Genomic DNA, 21,273 nt, shown 5'->3' with positions numbered 1-21,273 from the left:
TGATTTTGGCATCCTCATACATGTCCTTGATCACCCTAATGTACGTCATATGTACACCTTTAGCCTCCAGACATCTCCATAGTATCTCTCGTGAAACTTTATCGTAAGCCTTTTCTAGGTCGATAAATACCATATGCAAGTCCCTCTTCCTCTCCCTATATTGCTCCACCAGTCTCCTCATAAGATGGATGGCTTCTGTAGTTAAGCGTTCCGATATAAATTCGAACTGATTCTCTGAAATAGACACGTCTCTCCTCACCCTCATCTCCACTACTCTTTCCCACACTTTTATAGTATGACTTAAAAGCTTAATATCTCTATAGTTGTTGCAGCTCTGGATATCCTCCTTGTTTTTGTATAGGGGGATCATTACGCTCGACCTCCATTCTTCGAACATCATTGCCGTCTTAAAGATGACATTAAATAACCTAGTCAGCCACTCCAAACCTACCAAGCTTGCGCTCTTCCAAAATTCTTCAGGAATCTCGTCAGGTCCGATCGCTCTTCCCCAGTGCATCCTACGAACAACACCCTTAACCTCCTCGACCGTAATACTCATGCAACCTCCAAAATTGTGATGCCTCTCTGTATGTTCCAAATCTCCTAACACAATCTCTCTGTCCCCTTCTTCATTCAAGAGTTTATGGAAGTAGCACTGCCATCTCTGTTTAATGAGGGTCTCCTCTACCAATACTTTTCCATGCTCATCCTTAATGCACTTCACTTGATCCACATCGCGTTTCCTTCTCTCCCGCGCCCTGACTAGCCTGAACAATTTTCTATCCCCGCCTTTCTCTTCTAGTTCAGCATAAAGGTGTTCAAAAGCTGTCGTTTTTATCGTCGAAACCGCCGACTTCGCCTCCTTCCTCGCTATCTTATAAAGTTCCCTATTTGTCCACTTCTCCACCCCATCCTTGCTTTCTATCAACTTCGCATACGCCATCTTCTTTGCTTCCACCTTCCCTTGCACTTCTTCATTCCACCACCAGTCCCCTCAATGCCGACTACAACTACCTGTCGAGATTCCCAACACTTCTCTTGTTACAACCCTAATACAATTAGCCGTCCTATCCCACATACTGTTCGCATCCCCACTACTATCCCAGACCCTCATATCCTTCAGTTTCTCTTCCATCTCCAGGGGACTAGCCGTGGTCAAACTCCCCCATCTGATCCTAGGTCGATCATTCCCAACCTTCTTCTTCCTTGTCATCTTGATCTCTAAATCCATCACCAAGAACTTGCGTCAGGTTGTAAGGTTGTCGATCGAAATGACCTTACAGTCTTTGCACAAACCTTTATTATCCTTCCTAAAGAGTAGAAAATCTATCTGAGTCTTAGCAACCGAACTACGGAAGGTTACCAAGTGGTCCTCCTTCTTTGGAAAACTCGAATTGACTATCACTAACCCAAAAGCTTTTGCAAAATCCAAAAGTGAAACTCCTCCTCCATTTCTGTCCCCGAAGCCAAAGCCTCCATACACATCATCATACCCTCCCGAAATAGATCTGATGTGCCCATTGAAATTCCCTCCCATGAAAAGCTTCTCAGTAGGCGATATGCCTCCCACTAACTCGTCCAGATCCTCCCAAAAACACCTCTTATCCTCCTGCCTAAGCCCGCTTGTAGCACATAAGCACTAATAATGTTTAACGTGATCCTTTCAACGACCACTTTAATGAACATCATCCTATCAGTGACTCCCCTAACATCCAACACCTGATCCCTTAAATCACTGTCTATTAAAATGCCCATCCCATTTCTATACTTTGATCTACCAGAGAACCAAAGCTTTAGAACCTACCCATTGAGTCCACAGATTTTATATGAAGATTCAACTTGATAACTGGGCACATCAATCTCCTTTGGATTGTAGTTCGTATTGAAAGAAACTTAATGCAATTAAATAGGAAATGATCACTTGGTATGTGAATGATTAATGGTTGCATATTCTGTTATGTTGCCCTGAAAAGTTCCTTATATTTGATATGGAGTAGAGTTGTATAGCGTAAGCAGAGTGTGGTTTACAACTCAAAACAAATTGCTTACCAAGGATACAATGTTGAGAATGAACATACATGCCTGGGTGATGGCTTAATCACTGAGACACACTCTCACTTGTTCTCTAAATTGAAGCTACATATAAAAGGAAAAATGCTAAATTGGCCGAAATCACGCCTTAACAATGGCGCGGACTAAAATCATTTAGCAAAGTTATTCCTAGGGTTTTGATAAAAAGTAGTCTACTTTTCGTACAAATTGAGTTCCTGAATGTGTACCTTCACCATTAAAATGGATAACTTTTCTTCCAAATCCAAACTTAGCAGCAAAGCTTAACTTTTCGTTTAATTGAATAATAATTCCACTCTCTATTCTAGTATTTAACGCTTGAGATTGATTAAAACATTCATAAAAAGTACCAAAATAGAATGTTAAAAATCAGTTATATATGAAAGTAGAAGAAGAAGAAAATGAAGTCAGAAATCTCGTGTGGAAACTGCCGCTCACTGCACCGCCCTAAATAAGGCTATGCTGCGTTTGCACATATGCAAAGATCTCATCATTCTCTCAATTTTCTTTCTTCTGCAACTGCAAAATCACATTCATTCATTTGCAGAAAGAAAAAATATGTAAGAAATCTATCTTCTCATAATTTAAATAAATAAAATAGGAAAGAAGAAGAAGAGAGTTTTCGCCATTCAAGCGTATTAGCAAGCTGCTGCAACAAGAAAGAAGTGAAGGGCTGGTGATTTAATAGCGGAGCACTGACGGCTATGCTTTCATATAATATTTTGCCCTAATGCAACTCATGATTCTCTGCTACGCATCTCCACCTAATCTAAATGCATCCCGTATCTACGTCTGGCGAGTGGGCATGGTATGGTATTTGAAACTTTAATGCAGTAATTTGGTATTTAATTTTTAAAATCATTATATCATTACCATAACAATTTAATTCAATATGATTCGCTATTTTGAAGTTTGATTTCGGTATTTTACGGTATGATAAATTGGTAACCATAGCTTGTTTAACTTTGACTAATATATACTCGTATAATAGAGTATTATGACTTCGACAATTTTAAAAAAAGATTTCAATTGTATCATACTAATACATTACACATATAGAAATATATATTCAAAAGAAAGTACAAATAACTCTTTTTGTTAATCAATTAAATTTAAAATTCATTTCAATCAAAATAGAGTAGTAAAAGTTTCAACTTCTAAACATTTATTTTATACTAATACTAAGTTGCAATGTGTTAGTATTTTAATAATATATATATGTTATTTATATAACTATGGTATTCGATATTTCGATATGTTATTTCTAAATACCAAATACCATATCGAATACCCAAATAAATTAAAATGTACACCATATAACATACTAAATACCATAATTCCAAAAATTTCAGTATATATCATACCTAGCTGACCATATACTTTGCATTTGGACATGCTATATAAAATTATGATTTCAAATAAATCTTAAATTTTCTAAAAAAAACATGATTTGGATTTAAAATTTTTGTAAATATAAAACTTGACTCATAGTTTATATTTTGTAAAAAAAATCATCATTTTAAATTTTACAAAAAAAAAACTCATGCTCAGTGTGAAGAGATTGTTCATATCATGTGAAATAGTTATATTGAAAACTAGCTAGTTACTATTAATGTTGACTAATGAATCTTTATAAAATTATCTGTACTTTACAGTTTGTAATTCCAAATATTTATTTATAAAAGAAATATAAAAATATGTGATTTATCAATGCGACACCTTCAAATTTTCAAATATCCTATTTATGAAATCTAATTTGTTATTTTATAAGATTATGTTTGTAAGATTGTGTAATCATAATTATGATAAGTATGCTAGAATTAAAACTTTTTCATTCCTAGGATCGCTAATTTGTCAAGAAACTGATGAAGATTAAGAGTCTAGAATTAAGTAGGTGTTATAAATTAACTAACTTGACAATTAATAAAGGAAAAGAGAATAAGAGAATATAAAGAGAGTATAATAGATTTTTTTGTTTTCGTTTCTGTGTATTCATTCATGCAAAAAATATGGCAATTTATAGAATGAAAAGGAGTTAGAAAGATGAGGAAAAACTAGTGGCAACATGCCCACTATGTAGAAAATGCCCATTATGTAGAAAATGACATCCATAACTTAACACTCCCCCTTGGATGTCCACGTGTAATGAAAAATTCTAGTAAATGAATAAATATACATAGTTATCCTAAACATCTATAGATGTTGTGCCTCGTTAAAACCTTACTAAGAAAAAATCAGTGAGAAAAAGCCTAGTGAAGGAAAAAGAGTACACACATTTGGTAATACGCCTTGAGTGCTGCCTCATTAAAAACCTTATCAGGAAAACCCAGTGGGACAAAACTTTGGTTAAGGAAAAAAGAGTGCAACACGTATTTTACTCCCCTGATGAAAACTTCATTTGGTAATACCTTTGTGAATAAATCTGCAAGATTATCACTTAAAAAAACTTGTTGTACATCAATATCACCATTCTTCTGTAGATCATGTGTGAAGAATAATTTTGGTAAAATATGTTTCGTTCTGTCTCCTTTTATGAAGCCACCCTTCAATTGAGCTATGCACGCGACATTGTCTTCGAATATAATTGTGGTACTTTAACATCATTTTCCAGACCACATCTTTCTTTGATGAATTGTATCATCGATCTCAACCACACACATTCTCTATTTGCTTCACGAATTGTTATTATTTCAGCATGATTTGAAGAAGTAGCAACAATAGATTGCTTTGTAGATCACCATGATATAGCAGTTCCTCCGTGTGTAAATAGATAGCCTGTCTGAGATAGAGCTTTATGTGAGTCTGATAAATAACCTGCATCTGCATAACCAATAAGGTCTGCATAACCTTTGTTAGTATAAAACAAACCCATATCAATAGTACCCTTTAGGTATCGCAAAATATGTTTAATACCGTTCCAATGCCTTCGCATTGGGGATGAACTATACCTTGCCAACAAATTAACAGAGAATGTTATATCAGGCCTGGTTGCGTTAGCAAGGTACATAAGTGCACCAATAACACTGAGATATGGTACTTCAAGACTAAGTATTTCTTCATCCTCTTCTGGAGGTCGAAATTGATCTTTTTCCACTTTAAGTGATCGAACAACCATTGGAGTACTTAATGGATGTGCTTTGTCCATGTAAAATCTTTTAAAGATTTTCTCAGTGTAGGCAGATTGGTGGACAAAAACTCCTTCTGTTAAATATTCAATTTGCAGACCTAGACAAAGTTTTGTCTTTCCAAGGTCTTTCACCTCAAATTCTTTCTTTAGATACTCAATCGCCTTTTGGACCTCTTCAGGGGTTCCAATGAGATTTATGTCATCAACATAAACGGCGAGTATAACAAACTCCGATTCTGTTTTCTTAATAAAAACACATGGAAAAATAACACCATTTATATAGCCTTCATTTATTAAGTACTCACTAAGGCGATCGTACCACATATGCCCTGATTGTTTCAGACCATATAATGATCTTTGCAATTTTATTGAGTACATTTTCCGAGACTTTTTACATGCTTCAAGCAATTTTAATCCTTCTGGGATTTTCATGTAAATGTCATTATCAAGTGAATCATAAAGGTAAGCTGTAACAACATCTATTAGATATATATCAAGATTTTTATGTATAGCTAAACTGATGAGATATCGAAAAGTTATTCCATCCTTAACTGGTGAATATGTTTCTTTATAGTTGACTCCGGGTCTTTGAGAGAATCTCTGTGCAACAAGGCATGCCTTGTATCTTACAATTTTATTTTTCTCATTTCGTTTTCGCACAAAAATCCATTTGTAACCAACTGATTTTACACCTTCAGGGGTTTGGACTACTGGTCCAAAAACCTCACGTGTAGAAAGTGAATCTAATTCTGATTGAATTGCCTTTTGCCATTCTGGCCAATCACATCTACGTCGACATTCTTCGACGGATTTAGGCTCAAGACTTTCATTATCTTGCATGAGGTTAATTGCAATATTATATGCAAAAATATTATCCATCGTAATTTTTGATCGATCTAGATTTATCTCATCAGCGGTAGAACTTATCCTAGACTTTCTGCTTATTCGGGAATGTGACTTTTTCTTTCCTTGAAAGTTCTTCATTCACTTGAGTCTCGGGCTCACTGATTTCTTCAGGAATATCAGGATTACTCAAATTTTGACCTCCTTCAAGAGGTTTTTGTGTAGTATCATTTTTATTATTTTTCACGCTTCTCTTTCTAGGATTTTTATCCTTTGAACGCAGTGGTCTACCATGCTTTTGGCATGTTTAGGATTCAGAAGCCATGATACTTGTAGATGGTCCTTTTGGAACATCAATCCGGATAGACACATTAACTGCAGGGATATGTGACTTAGTTATCCGTTTCAAATCAGTAAATGTATCTGACATTTGATTTGCTATTTTCTATAAGTGGATGATCTTTTGGACCTCCTGCTCACATGTGAGGGTACGTGAATCAAAATGTGATAGTGATGAAACTTTCCACGTTATTTTTTTCTTTTTCGAGTTCCTTTTTCTCTCCCCCTAATGGCGGGAAAAATATTTTATCAAACCAACAATCTGCAAATCAAGTAGTGAATAAGTCTCCAATCAACGGTTCAAGATATCGAATTATGGAGGGTGAGTCAAACCCAACATATATGCCCAACCTTCGTTGAGTCCCCATCTTTGTACGTTGTGGGGGTGCTACAGACACATATACTGCACAACCAAAAATTCGTAGATGAGCTATATTTGGCTCATGACCAAATATTAATTGTGATGGAGAATATTTATTATAATGTGTCGATCTGAGACGTACAAGTGCTGCTGCATGTAAGATAGCATGACCTCAAACAGTAATTGACAATTATGTTTTCATTAGTAGAGGTCTTGCTATCAATTATAAGCGCTTTATAAATGACTCTGCAAGGCCATTTTGAGTATGAACATGAGCAACATAATATTCAATTTTTATCCCAATTGATAAGTAATAATCATTAAAAGCTTGGGATGTAAATTCTCCAGCATTATCAAGGCGAATGGTCTTAATTGGATAATCTGGGAATTGCGCTCTCAATCTTATTATTTGTGTTAACAACTTCTTAAACGCCAGGTTGCGAGATGATAATAAGCACACATGAGACCATCTAGATGATACATCTATTAGGACCATAAAATATTTAAACAATCCACTAGGTGGATGAATAGGTCCACATATATCTTCATGTATACGCTCTAAAAAGTCAGGAGATTCGATGCCAACCTTCAGGGTCGATGGTCTGACAATTAATTTGACTTGATAACAAGCAGCACATGAAAATTCATCATTTGTAAGAATCTTCTGGTTCTTTAACGGATGTCCAATTGAATTTTCAAGAATTCGTCTCATCATTATTGATTCCGGATGACCTATTCGATCATGCCATAGCACAAATTTATTTAGATCAGTAAACTTCTGGTTTACGATCATATGTGCTTCAATTGCACTGATTTTTGCATAATATAGGTCAGAGGACAAAGTTGATAATTTTTCCAAAATATATTTCTGACCTGAGACACTCTTGGTTATACCAAGATATTCAATATTCATTTCATTTAGTGTCTCAACATGATATTCATTTCTGCGGATATCTTTAAAACTTAACAAGTTTCTTGGGGATTTAGAAGAAAATAGTTCATCTTCTATAACAATTTTTGTCCCCTTAGGCAGAATTATAGTAGCTCTTTCAGAGTCTTCAATCATTTTTGAATTACCAGATATTGTAGTAACATTAGTATTTCTTCTAAGCAAATTGAAAAAATATTTCTCGTCTTTAAAAATAGCATGAGTTGTTCCACTATCAATTACACAAATATCCTCTTGATTTATCATTGATCCAAACAAGATTTGAGGCATTTCCATATTTTCACTTTTTGTTACCTTCTAAAAATAGCTGGAGCCTCGTGCTGATAACATGTTATAAATTAACTAACTTGACAATTAATAAAGGGAAGGAGAATAAGAGAATATAAAGAGAGTATAATTGATTTTCTTGTTTTCGTTTCTGTGTATTCATTCATGCAAAAAATATGGCAATTTATAGAATGAAAAAGAGTTAGAAAGATGAGGAAAAACTACTGGCAACATGCCCACTATGTAGAAAATGCCCACTATGTAGAAAATGCCCATTATGTAGAAAATGATATCCATAACTTAACAGTAGAAAATTAATTGGCTCAAAAATTTCTAATAATTACTTTTTATTGTGGAGTGTATGAGGCCGCTGTTGATGAATATTATATCATATATATTTTAAATATATATTTTTAAAAGGAGACTCGTATTCGTCAATTCTATCACTTCTAATTATTTTGATTTTCTTGTTAAGTTATGTTTCAGCTTTATTTTTGTATTGTTTGAAAGCATTAATTATTTCATCTTTGCTATTAAGTAAATAAATAAAGCGATATCAAGTGTTATCATCGATAAAAGTTATGAAATACTTTTTCTCGCTGATGATATTAACTTCATGTCACAAATATCCATATGAATTGAGTCTAAAGGATCAGAATTCCTTTCAATTGACTTATAAGGGTGCTTATCATACTTAGATTCCATATATACTTGACATTTTGAATTATTGCATTTAAATTTAGGCAATACATTCAAGTAAGACTGCACAGGGCAAATCGATAAACTGTACCAAACCGACAAACCGAACCAAATCGGAAAAAAACCCCGATTAGTGGTTTGGTTTGATTTGGTTTGGTGTTTGGAAAAAAACCCAATCATTATAGGATTTGTTTAGTTTTAACTAAAAAAAATCAAATCGAACCCAAATCGACCCGATTATACTTGTAATAGTGTAGATGATTTAGAGTATACTCAAACTCTAAGGTGGATTTTTGTTTTTGTGACATCTGACATCCCATTTTGTTTAAAGCTGTAGTTGCTTAATTTTATGGAAGAAACTATTAGTTTTTGTTTATGTGTGATCAAGTCAATTGGCAGAACATCTGGTTCCATTATGGCTATTTGACATTTTAGTTATATTATAAAGTTAAAATTTCAAACAGTGTTCTGCCTCCATTTTATATGTTGATATTTTGTACTAGAACTCTTTTTAAGAAACACTGCTCTGTGCTTTTCATTAGATACTATAAAAAAAACCGAGAAACCCAAGAAAAATTGATATCGAAAACCTGACTTTTATTGATTTTGTTTAGTTTATAGATTTAATAACCTAATACAAATGTTTTGGTTTGGTTTGTAAAACATCCGAACCAACCCGGTCCATGTACACCCCTAATTTCAAGTTTATCATTTTTTGCTAGGTTTTATAATTAACATGTCCCAATCGTATATGCCATAAATTATTTGAATCGAGTAAGTAAAAAGAAACATCAATTTTATTCAAATCAATTGCAATTACATTGCGTTTGAAAAAGCCCTTAGTAAAGTACATATTATTTTTGCTAATTACAGTCTTATCAGAAACAAAAACACATTTCATTCTTGACTAGTAATGTCGATATCAAATTCTTGTCCATTTCAAGAACATTGTTGAGAGTCACAATCTTGTCTGAAGTCATCTTCAAGCCTGTCTTACCAGTTCTTTTAATTTTTACAATAGCAAAATTTGCCATAAAAATTGTCTCATCGAATTCAGATGAAGCATAAGAAATAAACAAATTCTTTTTAGCACAAACATGACGGATGGCACCAGAATCGATCTATCATTTCTTGGGATTACCTACCAAGTTATATTCTAAAAGCATGACACACAAGTTGTCCATATCTTCGTTCATTTTCGTCATGTTTGTTTTACCCTTCTTTTGATCTTTCATTGAAGTATGACAATTTGAAGACATGTGACAAACTTGTCATAGTTGTAGCAATTTTTCTTGAACTTCTTCTTACTAAGAAGTTTTTTTGGTGTAGAAGGCTTTTTCCTTTTCTCTGAATTTGTTGGAGCAGTGTCAATAATATTTGCTCCCATTATTATTGAGTTTTCAGTAGCCTTCTTTTCTGCAGATCTGTTGTCCTTTTTGATCATAAGACTAACAATTAGATCCTTCAAATTCATTTTCTTGCGTTTATGTTTCAATTAGTTCTTAAAGTCCCTCCACAAAGAAAACAACTTTTCAATAAATGTGCTACTTGAAATGCTTCATTAATGATCATTCCTTCAATAATAATTTAAAGTATTATTAGTAACATAATCAATACTTTTAATAAAAATATTAATACGGATCATACCTTCAACAAGTAGATCATGAATATGACTTGTAGTTCTTGACTTCTTGCACTTGAGACATGGCAATCTTATTGTTACCCATCTTAAATGCTAAAAATTTGACAGCCACAAATTTCTTCAATCCAGCATCCTCAGTCTTGTATTTCTTGTCCATAATGTTCCATAACTCTTTTGAAGTTTAAACACTATAAATATTATACAGACCATCTTGAAGTTTTGCATACACTAAAAATATTGTCCAAAGTGTTTCACAAATCTTTTGAAGTTTTGCAAACGTTAATATTGTCTCCTAAATCTCTTTTATAGTTTAACTTTCTCAAGTCAGCAGAAATCTCCAAAGTGAGGGTAAAACACATGAAGTAATTTATATTGTCAGCAATAACACTTCAATTTTTTTCATATAACAAATACAATAATGTAAAGGTATGCAAAAAAGATCAACATCTTAGTAGTGCTGGTTCAAGCAACTGGCCTAATGTAACAGTGGAGAACAAGCCTTCTGAAGGCCAATTTTCTTTTGATAAAGATGCACAAACTTGCTTCATACTTGGCCGAGCTAGAGGACTTTGACGAAGACACGCGAATGCTAGTTTTGTGATCTTGACCAATTCTTCTGCTTCTTGTTTTCCAGGAGCTGGTGTCCGTTCATCAATCAAATCCTTTAACAGTGTTCCATTTGCTCCTGATGCTGGCGAAAATGATGATATAGCTTCAATAATATCACCTGGATGATGACCCAAAATAACTTCTAGTGATATCACCCCGAAGCTGTAAACATCACTCTTCTCATTTACCTTCATTGTGTAAGCAAGCTCTGCAAACAAATTAGAAACAAAGTATATGATATTAGAAAATTATGTGAAAGTGTTAAAGATTCTGAAGTAGTGAATTCAAAAAGGTTTACTTGTTAGAATATACTTCATCAGTTTCAATTTGTTTGCCTAATTTTGACTTAATATGAAGTTTAAGAAAGTAAAAGAAAACTTATGAATCTTGTGATTTTTAACTAAAGATACGTAGAATGTATCAAAATATCTTTCAATTTTGTGGTGTTAAACATGTCACGTGGAAAGTTGAAATTAAAGAGTTGCCAAAAATGTAAAGGCACATTCTTTTCTAAATGAACTAAAAAGGAAAGTAAGAAAAATAAATTGAAGGGAGTATATATACCTGGAGCTACATAGCCAAGAGTTCCAGCGAACGATGTCCAATTGGAGGAATTAGGCCTTAAGAGTTTAGCAGTGCCAAAGTCAGAAACATGGGGATTGCCTTCATCATCTAGGAGAACATTGTTACTTGATATATCTCTGTGAACTATAGGAGGTGAACACTCGTGATGCAAGTAACACAACGCGTTTGCTACCCCCTTGACAATATCAACCCTCTTGAGCCAATTTAAATCTCTTGCTCTAACCTCATTGCCAAGGTTTTGTGACAAGTTTCCTCCTTCCAACAACTCATAAACCAAGAATGAATGACGGGCGTGTGAACAAAATCCATAAAACTTCACAATATTTCGATGGCGGATGTTTACTAGAGATTGTATCTCTTTTGAAAAGCTTTTGATCATGTTATCATCAAGTTCTTCATCTTCTAAAGCATGAACTTTTTTCACTGCAACAACTTGACCACATGGTAACTCAACCTTATAGACACTTCCATGTCCTCCCTTCCCAATGCAATATTTACTATCAAAGTTTTCTGTTGCTGTTATTATGTTTTCATATGCTATCTTTCCATCAAAGCTCCTAACTGAAAAAGAATTGCTGGAAGGATCCCTATGTTGAATACTTATATTTCTTTTCCTTTTTGTTCGAAAAAGTATACAAGTAATCACAAGTAGAAGCAGGGCAATAAAGATAAGAGACAGAGTTAGGGTCAGTATAAGCTTTCTACTTGTTCTCTTTTTTTTCCCTAATGAAGAGCAAGGTTTCATACCAGTATGATTGCTGCATAAATCCTTGTTATCTCTTAATTCTGCAAGAGACGCATTTTGAAATGCCCTGATCTTGGGAAGGGGACCAACCAATTGATTGCAAGATATATCAATTGACCTCAAATGAACGCGTTCATTGAAACTAGGCGGGATTGAACCAGACAAGTTATTACGCGAAAGATTCATTCTTTCCAAACTTTGCAACTTTCCTATGTGCCATGGAATCTCACCACTGAGCATGTTATAACTGAGATCAAGATACACTAAGGAGTGCAAATTTCCCAAGTTAGAAGGAATGTTTGTGTTTAGCATGTTCTTGCTTAAATTCAAGTACCAAAGCTGTCTACAATCTCCTATTTCTCCAGGAATCTTGCCACTCATATTATTTGCTCCCAAGTCAAGTCTTATAAGTTTGAACAACTTTCCCACTTCTATAGGTATTTCTCCTGAAATTCTATTTCCATGTAAATCAAGTACCAGCAAGAGAGTTAGCCTCTCCAAACTTTTAGGAATTTCACCGGTCAAGTGATTTGAAGAGAGATCAAGCATTTCTAGTTTACTCAGATTTCCTATCTCAATTGGTATGTCACCAAACAAGTTGTTGTTGGAAATCTTCAAACTTTTTAGATTATGACAAAAGCCCCATTGTGACGATAACTCGCCATATAATTTATTGTGACTCAAATCCATGTAAACTAGACTTGGATAGATACCAAAAGCTTCTGATATGTTGCCAGATAATTTGTTACCATCAAGCCTAACTCTTGATAGTGTAGAGCAATTTTTCAAGGTTTTAGGGACACTACCAATAAAGTTATTGTCATATGCTGTGAAATTAGTAAGTGATCCACCAAGGCAAACATTTTGTGGCAAGTGACCAGAAAACTTGTTCTCTGCTATTTGAAAAGTTTGCAAATTTGTAAGATTTTCAAGCTCCATTGGAAGTGATCCATTGAGTTTATTTCTAAGCAAACACAAATACACAAGGGATTTTAAGTTACCAAAACTTGGAGGGATAGGGCCATAGAGTTCATTAACAGATAAAAATAACATCTCAAGTCTAGTTAAGTTACCAATAGATGAAGGGATAAAACCAATAAAACGATTTACCGACAAGTGTAAGTGCTTGAGATTCTTCAATAGCCCTATTTCATGTGGAATCACTCCATCAAAATGATTGTAACTCAACTATAGGAAACTCAATCTTGAAAGATTGAACATGTTTCTTGGAAGTGTACCATTGAGTGAGTTATTGGAGAAGTTAATTAATTGGAGATGGGGAAAGGAAGAGAAATTTAGATGGTGAAGATTACCTCTAATCCCATAATTTGCAAGATCTATTTGATTAACTCTTCCAAAATTATCACAAGAAATGCCACACCAATGACAAGGAGTAGTACTATTGTTAGTTACCAACCAAGAGGAAAGGAGTGTTTGGCTTGCATTTTCAAGACTTGCTTTCCATTTTAAGAGAGAAAATGTTTCAATTGAATGTCTTTCAGAAGCATTTAGAAAAGATTTAGCAGAAACATGTTGATCAAAAGAAGTAGTTATAAAGATCAACATGACATACAAGAAAAGAAAATGAGTACTGAAAATTGTGTTGGATAATGAGGATTTCATTTTTATTTCTTGAAAAAATAACAACAAAGGCCTATATTTTTTTATTGGCTTTGTGGGAATGCTGGACATAATGATTTATGTACTGGTATTTATAATAGAAAAACGCCTCACGTTTCCAAGTGGGAAAGTAGGAAACCAAGCAAAAATTAACAGCTCTTGCTTATTAGTATTATATATATGGTGTTTTTAGAGATAGATATGCTAGTATGAAAAGGGGAGATTAACGATATGGAGTACTTTTTGCTCTTGTTAAATTTAAGCATTATAGTTTATGAGATAATTTAGTATTTCTATTTAGTATTCCATTTCTCGATATACAAGAAAAACAAATATTCTTGTTCATACTTTACGGTTCTTTCCCTATAAATTGTTGCATTTAACAAAAAAAATGAGACATGGCATGATATTAATATGGCTATAACATCATATTATTAAGGGAGAAATTATATATATATATAATAGTATCACATGAAATGTAAAATTCAATAAAAGAAGTAATTGATCATATGAATTTCTTTTCTACTAGAGTGATTGATGTTACTATCAAAGAATGCGGTGCAGCGGATTGAACTTCTTTTTCCTTAATCGGAAGTTTCGGATTCGAGTTTTGGGTATAATTTTTTTTGATAGGGAACACTTTCCCCTGAATGGAGATTTATGTGGCGGGAATTTGAATTAGTAGCCTCTAATACGAATATCGAACACTGAATGAAAAAAAGAAGTAAACTGATGATATGTTAACCTTTATTTATTATTAAAAGAAAATCAAAGAAAATAATATAAAACTGATGAAAATATCTTCCTTATCTTAACTCCGCCCCTTTTCCCTTTTTTACACATACCTATGTACACAGACGGATCCAAAATTTTGAATCTCTGGGTGTCACGCTGCTTTAAACAGTAACCTATGGCAAAAACTCCAGCGTAAAGCAAAATAATACTTAGTATTTATTAGCAAGTTTGCATACAAAATTTAGACTTGTTCTGTTGGTTTAGTTAAGATTTTTACTTACAAGAAATCTAGAGTTTTAATTTACTTATTAACAATTCTTTTTTCAATAAAATCGCTACCTATGTCTCATTGTCTTGCATGATAAAAAAGATTTAAATAAATACACCCCTTAGCAGGGCTCGAACTTACATTCCTACGGTAGTAAACCTTAGTTTTAACCACTGGCACCATAAGACTCATTATTTCCAAATGTGCCACGTTTAATATTTATACCTTCCTTATATATATATATATATATATATATAGATTTTCAATCGAGACCGAGGGATGGTGTGACACCCTCTGGGAACAACATAGATCCGCTCCTGCCTACGTACGTACCAATATAAAAGTAATTACTCTTTGGTGTGTTTGGTATAAAAGGAAAATGTTTCCCAATTTTCTCATGTTTGGTTGACCTAAATATTTTAGAAAATATTTTCCAAGTCAATTTATTTTCCTCAAATTCAAGAAAAATGTCTTCCCTTAAAAAAGTAGGGAAAACATTTTCCAAAATCTTTTTGAGCCTTACACCTCAACTATCCATTCTAACTTAAGTCTCGGATATCAATTTTCACTATTAATCCTAGATTCGAGTCCTGATTCTCAATTTGAGACCCGACTCTCAACCTCGATTCGAGATCCAACTTACGAGTTTTGAATTGAGTTGGGGTCGAATCTCAAGTTAGGATTAGATGTCGAATTTTGAATCGAGTGTCGGGATCGAGTCCCAAATTAGGAGTTGGGATGGGGTTTTGAATCGGGTGTCAGAGTAAGATTTTGTGTTGAGAGTCAAGGTTGGGTTTCATGTCAAAGTTGGATCCCTTTTCAAAAATTGAATCCCAGATTAGGTGTCAGTGTCAATTTAAAATTGAGTCGGGGTCTCAGATAGGGGTCGAGTGTTGGGTCTCAAGCAGGGGTCTCCGATCGAATCTCGAATCTCGATCAAGTGTCAGTGTCAAGTTCAAAGTCGGGGTTGGGGGTCAGGTCTCGAATCGAGATTCATGGTCAAGATGAGTGTCAGCTCTCGGGTCAAGTCTCGGGTCGAGTTCAAATTTTTGATCAGGTTGGGTGTTGGGATCGGGCCAGATCTCAGTTGGATATCGGGTCTCGGGTCGAGGTCGAATCTTGAGTCAAATGTCACAATCAAGGTCGGGGTCGAGGTTGGGTCTCGCATCTCAAATCGGAGTCTCAAATTGAGGTTGAGTCTCGAGTCGGATGTCAGGGTCGGATCTTAGGTCGCGATATAGGTCATGTGTTAATGTCGGAGTCGGGGTCAGTATCGAGGTCGAGTGTCGATGTCGGAGTCGGGATCCAGGGTCAGGTTTAGGATCTGGATCGAGTTTCAGGGAGGATGTCGAGGTCGGGGTCTCGAGTAGAGGTAGGGGTCGGGATCGACTCTCGGGTCGTGATCGAGGTCGCTTCTCAAATCGGGTGTCAGGGTCTGGAACAGGATCGGGTCTCGGGTCGGAATTGGTGTTGGAGTCAGGTCTCGAATCGAATATCATGATCGGATCCCAATTCAAAAGTTGGAGCCTGAATAGGAAATTGGTGTCGGGTCTCGGATCTAGGATCGGAGTTGGATGTTATAAAAGATATTTTCTAAAAAATATTTTTCATTCACCAATCATAAAAATATTTTTATATTTTCCACTCACCAACCAAACATTTAAAAATAAGTTAGGAAGCAATTTAATTTTCAAAAAAATATTTTGTAGAAAAATATTTTTCATGAAAAACATTTTCCTTTCTATCAAACACACCCTCAGTCTCTTGCTATTATTCCTTTTTATAACCCCTGATTGAGGTCCAGGTGTAGGCTAGGGAACATGAAGTACGACTCACTTTTTAGTTTGCTCCATATTCTAATGATAGTTGATTAAGAGAAAAATCATTTATGTATTAAATATTGGGCACAAATATATGTCCTTCCCTGGAAGATTGTTCAATTCATAGAAAATTCTTGTAGACAGAAAATGCAGGGGTTTCAAGGAAAGCCTTATTAGCTTGGGATAAAATATGTATGCCACAACTTGCAGGTGGTTAATTTTTTATGTTATGCATAAAAATTTGAGATACCTAATAAGAAGTTTGGTTTGCATTTTAATTTTTTTTATAGCTAATACGTAAATAACTAAATTGTGTATAATTAATTTTTACATAAAATAATATATAAATTTCTTCATAACTAATTTTATATTACTAATATCTGCATAACTCTAACCATTTATCAAAACGACCTCTAAGTTGTTCATTCTCAATCCGTCTATGATGGGCTTTTCCCCACTTGTTACATGATTTGAATTTTTCTTCTTCAATTTAATCCTCATGGAAAGTAAATTATAGAAGAAAAAAACTTCAAGTCAAATTGAAAATATTTTAATTAGTGGAGTTGAAATAGTGAAGTACTTTTTGCCATATACTAATTGCATGTAAAAGCTTAATTCATAAAAAAATGGTGTTAATTTTTCCTCTAACAGTTCAATTTTTGCCGACCTCGTGGCTTATGCAGCACAACAATTTAGACCAACATAACAAGTAATTTATTTTCTTTGAGGCAATAATGTAAAATAATTGAGTAGAAAAAAATAAACTGGGAAGGAATTGAATAAGCTAAAGGAATAGAAAATGTATAAAAGGGAACTGGGAAGAGCTTGACGTGGATTATTAAGAATTTTATGCAACTTTAAGCAAGCTTATCTCTTATCATCTCCAGATAAAAGAAAATTATTAAACTAAATTATGTACTTCTTTTAATAATAAAAATGATATGCTCATAAATAAATCTCCTAAAAATTGTATAGTGTACATGTACAATTTGTAAAAAATCTATTCAAGCTTATTTTAGAAGCTATGCATAGGGAGAGGTAGGGGAGGCAAAATCAACAAATTAATAAAAAGAAAATGACCAATCTCGTATGATCACAATCCATATCTTTCACAGCGAAAGGGGGTCGCACGCACTCCAAGAAATTTATATTATTAGCTTAACAACAATTCAAGAAACATTTCAATTTCGTTAAAAGATAATTCAGATGTACACTAAAAGAAGTTGAAATAATGAGAGGTGTATTGGGCTTGAGTTTTGTTAGATTTTGATGAACACAAGCGTGGACACCTCACTTGTCTTAAACATTCAGACATAAGCAACTGATGCCCGGACAGTACCATTTGATTTAATACCTTGAGCACGATCTCTACCCCGTCCCTGTACTTGTCGTTGTCCTTGGCCTCGACCTGCAAGAAATCCTATATCATGTTAAAAGATAACACATCGGTGTCATATTTTGCTATAGATCGAAATAATAGGAGAACCAATACGTTTTACATGAATAATTAGTACTACTAGTTAGTAGTACTATATATCTTAGGTGAAAAAAGGTTGTAGCATACCCTTGCCTTGAGTGGGCATTGAACCAGCTACTCCACCATAGTTGTTAACACGTCCACGATAACCATGACCTCTTCCTCCAGTTCGGCCTCTACCATTATATCCACGTCCACCTTTCCATCCGCCCTCTCCACCGTTATTAAAATGCCCTATACACAGTAAAAAAAGATTGACAAGATTTTCTCCTTTGGTCTTTATTACATTAGCATAGTCTTTTTTCATTTTCCCAACCTATTCAGCTTATCCACAGTTCAACCTCCATCAAAATATCTTCTATATTACAATTGAATAGAAAAATTAACATGGGATAGTAGTAAGACAATATTGCTGAAAGTTTGTATCCTGAGAAATTTTGTATTGATTGGATAATTTGTAGCAACAACTATGGCCAAATTGGTTCAAGTTATAGTAAAAAGGGTGACAATGTGGAGAACCTCAACCTACAAATCCAACTTTCTAAAATTCCTCCAAAGATGTGAGGAAAAGAAGGGGGGGGGGGGGGGAAAGGACAACTTTCTAAACTCCCGCTATGTGCAAGGTCCGGGGAAGGATGGGACCACAAGGGTCTATTGTAGGCAACCTTACTCTGCAATTTTGCAAGAGGCTATTTCCTCCGCTAAAACCTATGACCTCCTTCCATATGACAACAACTTTACCAGTTACGCCAAAGAAGCCAGGAAAAGAAGGAAATTCATAACATAATCACAAAATATACCTCCTCCATAATCATATTCGGTCAGTGGTCTAACTTGATCTGCTGGAATAGGTGACTGGTACCTGCAAATTTCTACTGCTTATGAGACAATTTATGTGTCTTGGAACCAAAACCTGAAAATCGATCTTAATATGAAGAAATGCGAGCACAAAGACATAGTTACATCATCTACAACTTGATGATATCCCAGTAGTGGCTACAGGTACCAAGCGGGGTGTTGAGAAATGGAGTGACAATGTAAAGCATTTTCACGTCAGTGTATTTTAACTCGTTGTAGCAAGTAATTCCCCTTATTTTCCAGGTCAGCAATTCCACTTTTCATGGACAGTTACCCTGTAGTTACCTTTTTGTATGATCAAATAGTGTAACATTGGTACATACTAGAAGTTAAATAAGAAATATACCAGTAATATCTTATACAAATGCATCCAAATGAGGCAAATATTACTAATACAGAGTTTTCAGTTAAATATTTTTTGAGTTCTTATCCTAGAAGTATGTTAGAGGTATTGCTTTGAACTAAATCAGATGGCCAAATCTAATATTAATCACGATATCATCATAAGTAATAATGCCAAATTTTACCATAGTCCAGATTCTACTAGTATGGTATTGAGGCGTAGTTCATTGACTGATCGCGCATTTACTTAACTGAGGTAACAAATTCAAGAAAAGGAAGAGCACCAAATGCAGAGTTCATATATAAATCATGATTACCCGCCTGATGAGGTATCTAACTCCTCCTTTGAAAGGATAATTATTATGACTGACACATGCCGAGTAGTCTCGAGCCTGCATTATTATTTAATAAAGAAAGAAAGTTGAGCAAACTGTCAAAGCATCCCTGCAGGCCAGCAAAAATATTTCATGGACCAAATTAAAGATGCATCTTACGGAAGAAGTCCTTCTTCTAAAGGTTCCCACGTATCAGTGATATCAGTTGAACCAATAGATGTGATCTGATGAAGGCCAGCGATCTTTCTCTGATGCATAAAGATTACATAGTTACATGCTTTATCGAGTAATTGGAAACAGAAAGTAGATACATTTTATTGAAAAATACTTTCAAAGAGAATTCAGTAAGTGGACATAAATCATGTAGACATGCTACAAGATGCTGCACCTTAATTAGTTCGGCTATCATTACTGTTTTGCTAATGGCTCTGCCCATAGACTTGAGAGCAATTTCTTTAAATCCTTTCTCCTGCAAAAAGAAGCAGGAAACAAATTTGTCAAGATGTCAAACTCACGGAAAAATGAAAGCTTAAATCCTCACTTTTTAGCGATTCAATGGAATTGAATAAATGATTTATTCACAAACTGAGGGTATATTATGGCATGGTAGACACATACATTGTAGTGTTGCTCAAACTAAGGTGCAATTTTAATCTATCCTAGTTAGTGTCCATCTTACATTTTTCATTTATCAAACAATCCATTTTTTACCAGCGTGGATCCACATTCATGTAAACCAACAACTAGGATCTCAGAACAGATAAACCATATACACACCATTTCTACATAAATAAACTACTCCTTCCATCCCAATTTTGTGTCCTACTATCCTTTTTAGTTTGCGCCCCCCCCCCCCCCCCCCCCCGCCAAAAAAAAGAAGTCAGTAGCTCTTATTTGGAAACAATATTCCTTACTTAGTCTGCATATACATTACCTTCTCAAGTGGGATTACACTGGATATGTTGTTGGAAACAATGAACTTCTTATTTTACTCTTTAATTATATTATTCATAGTCACACATATCGTTATAACACTTATAATTATTCATAGTCACACATATCGTTATAGCACTTGTTTTAGACCGCATGCATGTTTCAAAAGGTTTTCTTTTGTTCTTAAATTTCGTGTCTGGTCAAGCGCTTTTCACATAAATTGAGACAGAGTGAATATTGAAATCTATTGCAAACATTTACAAAAATAGGGAAATTAGTATAACTGAAAAAGGTAAAGGAGGGACCTGAAGAAGAAGATTAGTAGCATAAGTAATGTAGTTTCTCAATCTTCCTTGTGTTGTTATTTTTATCTCATTCTCCTTTATAGGATTATCAATTCTTGGCTTCTGCACTTTCTCATACCTATCCATCACTTTCTAATAACACAATTTTCCTTCTATTTATTACAAAAAATATTGAAACAAATTAAGCACTTGATAAATAAAATTAATCTTACATTTAGTGTTACTTCTATTGAACACTGTTTTCCTGTGGAAAAACACTGGCTCTTGAATTGCCCTGCTCTGTTTCTTTTTTACTTTTTTTTTGGGCCAAAATAGTATTTAGAAAAATACGGTTAATTTGTGGC

General features: G+C 34.4%; 2 protein-coding genes across 2 annotated transcripts; both read right to left on the bottom strand.

The window, feature by feature from the left end:
- Positions 1–10,646: 10,646 nt before the first annotated feature.
- Positions 10,647–13,175, bottom strand: LOC129903536 (MDIS1-interacting receptor like kinase 2-like). Its single transcript, XM_055979092.1, has 2 exons — positions 11,471–13,175; positions 10,647–11,114 (listed from the first exon to the last, which is right to left on the bottom strand). Exons 1-2 carry the CDS (start codon positions 13,173–13,175, stop codon positions 10,738–10,740), a joined length of 2,082 nt encoding a protein of 693 aa, XP_055835067.1. The 3' UTR covers positions 10,647–10,737.
- Positions 13,176–17,986: 4,811 nt separating this feature from the next.
- Positions 17,987–21,055, bottom strand: LOC129902128 (uncharacterized). Its single transcript, XM_055977183.1, has 7 exons — positions 20,930–21,055; positions 20,080–20,160; positions 19,851–19,939; positions 19,674–19,748; positions 18,957–19,018; positions 18,244–18,390; positions 17,987–18,099 (listed from the first exon to the last, which is right to left on the bottom strand). The coding sequence occupies exons 1-7, from the start codon at positions 21,053–21,055 to the stop codon at positions 17,987–17,989; spliced, it is 693 nt and encodes a 230-aa protein (XP_055833158.1).
- Positions 21,056–21,273: the final 218 nt, after the last annotated feature.

This window comes from Solanum dulcamara, chromosome 9 (assembly GCF_947179165.1).
Source record: "Solanum dulcamara chromosome 9, daSolDulc1.2, whole genome shotgun sequence".
Classification (NCBI taxonomy): domain Eukaryota; kingdom Viridiplantae; phylum Streptophyta; class Magnoliopsida; order Solanales; family Solanaceae; genus Solanum; species Solanum dulcamara.
Note: the sequence above shows the minus strand (reverse complement) of the source record. Positions and strands in the feature narration are given on the sequence as shown.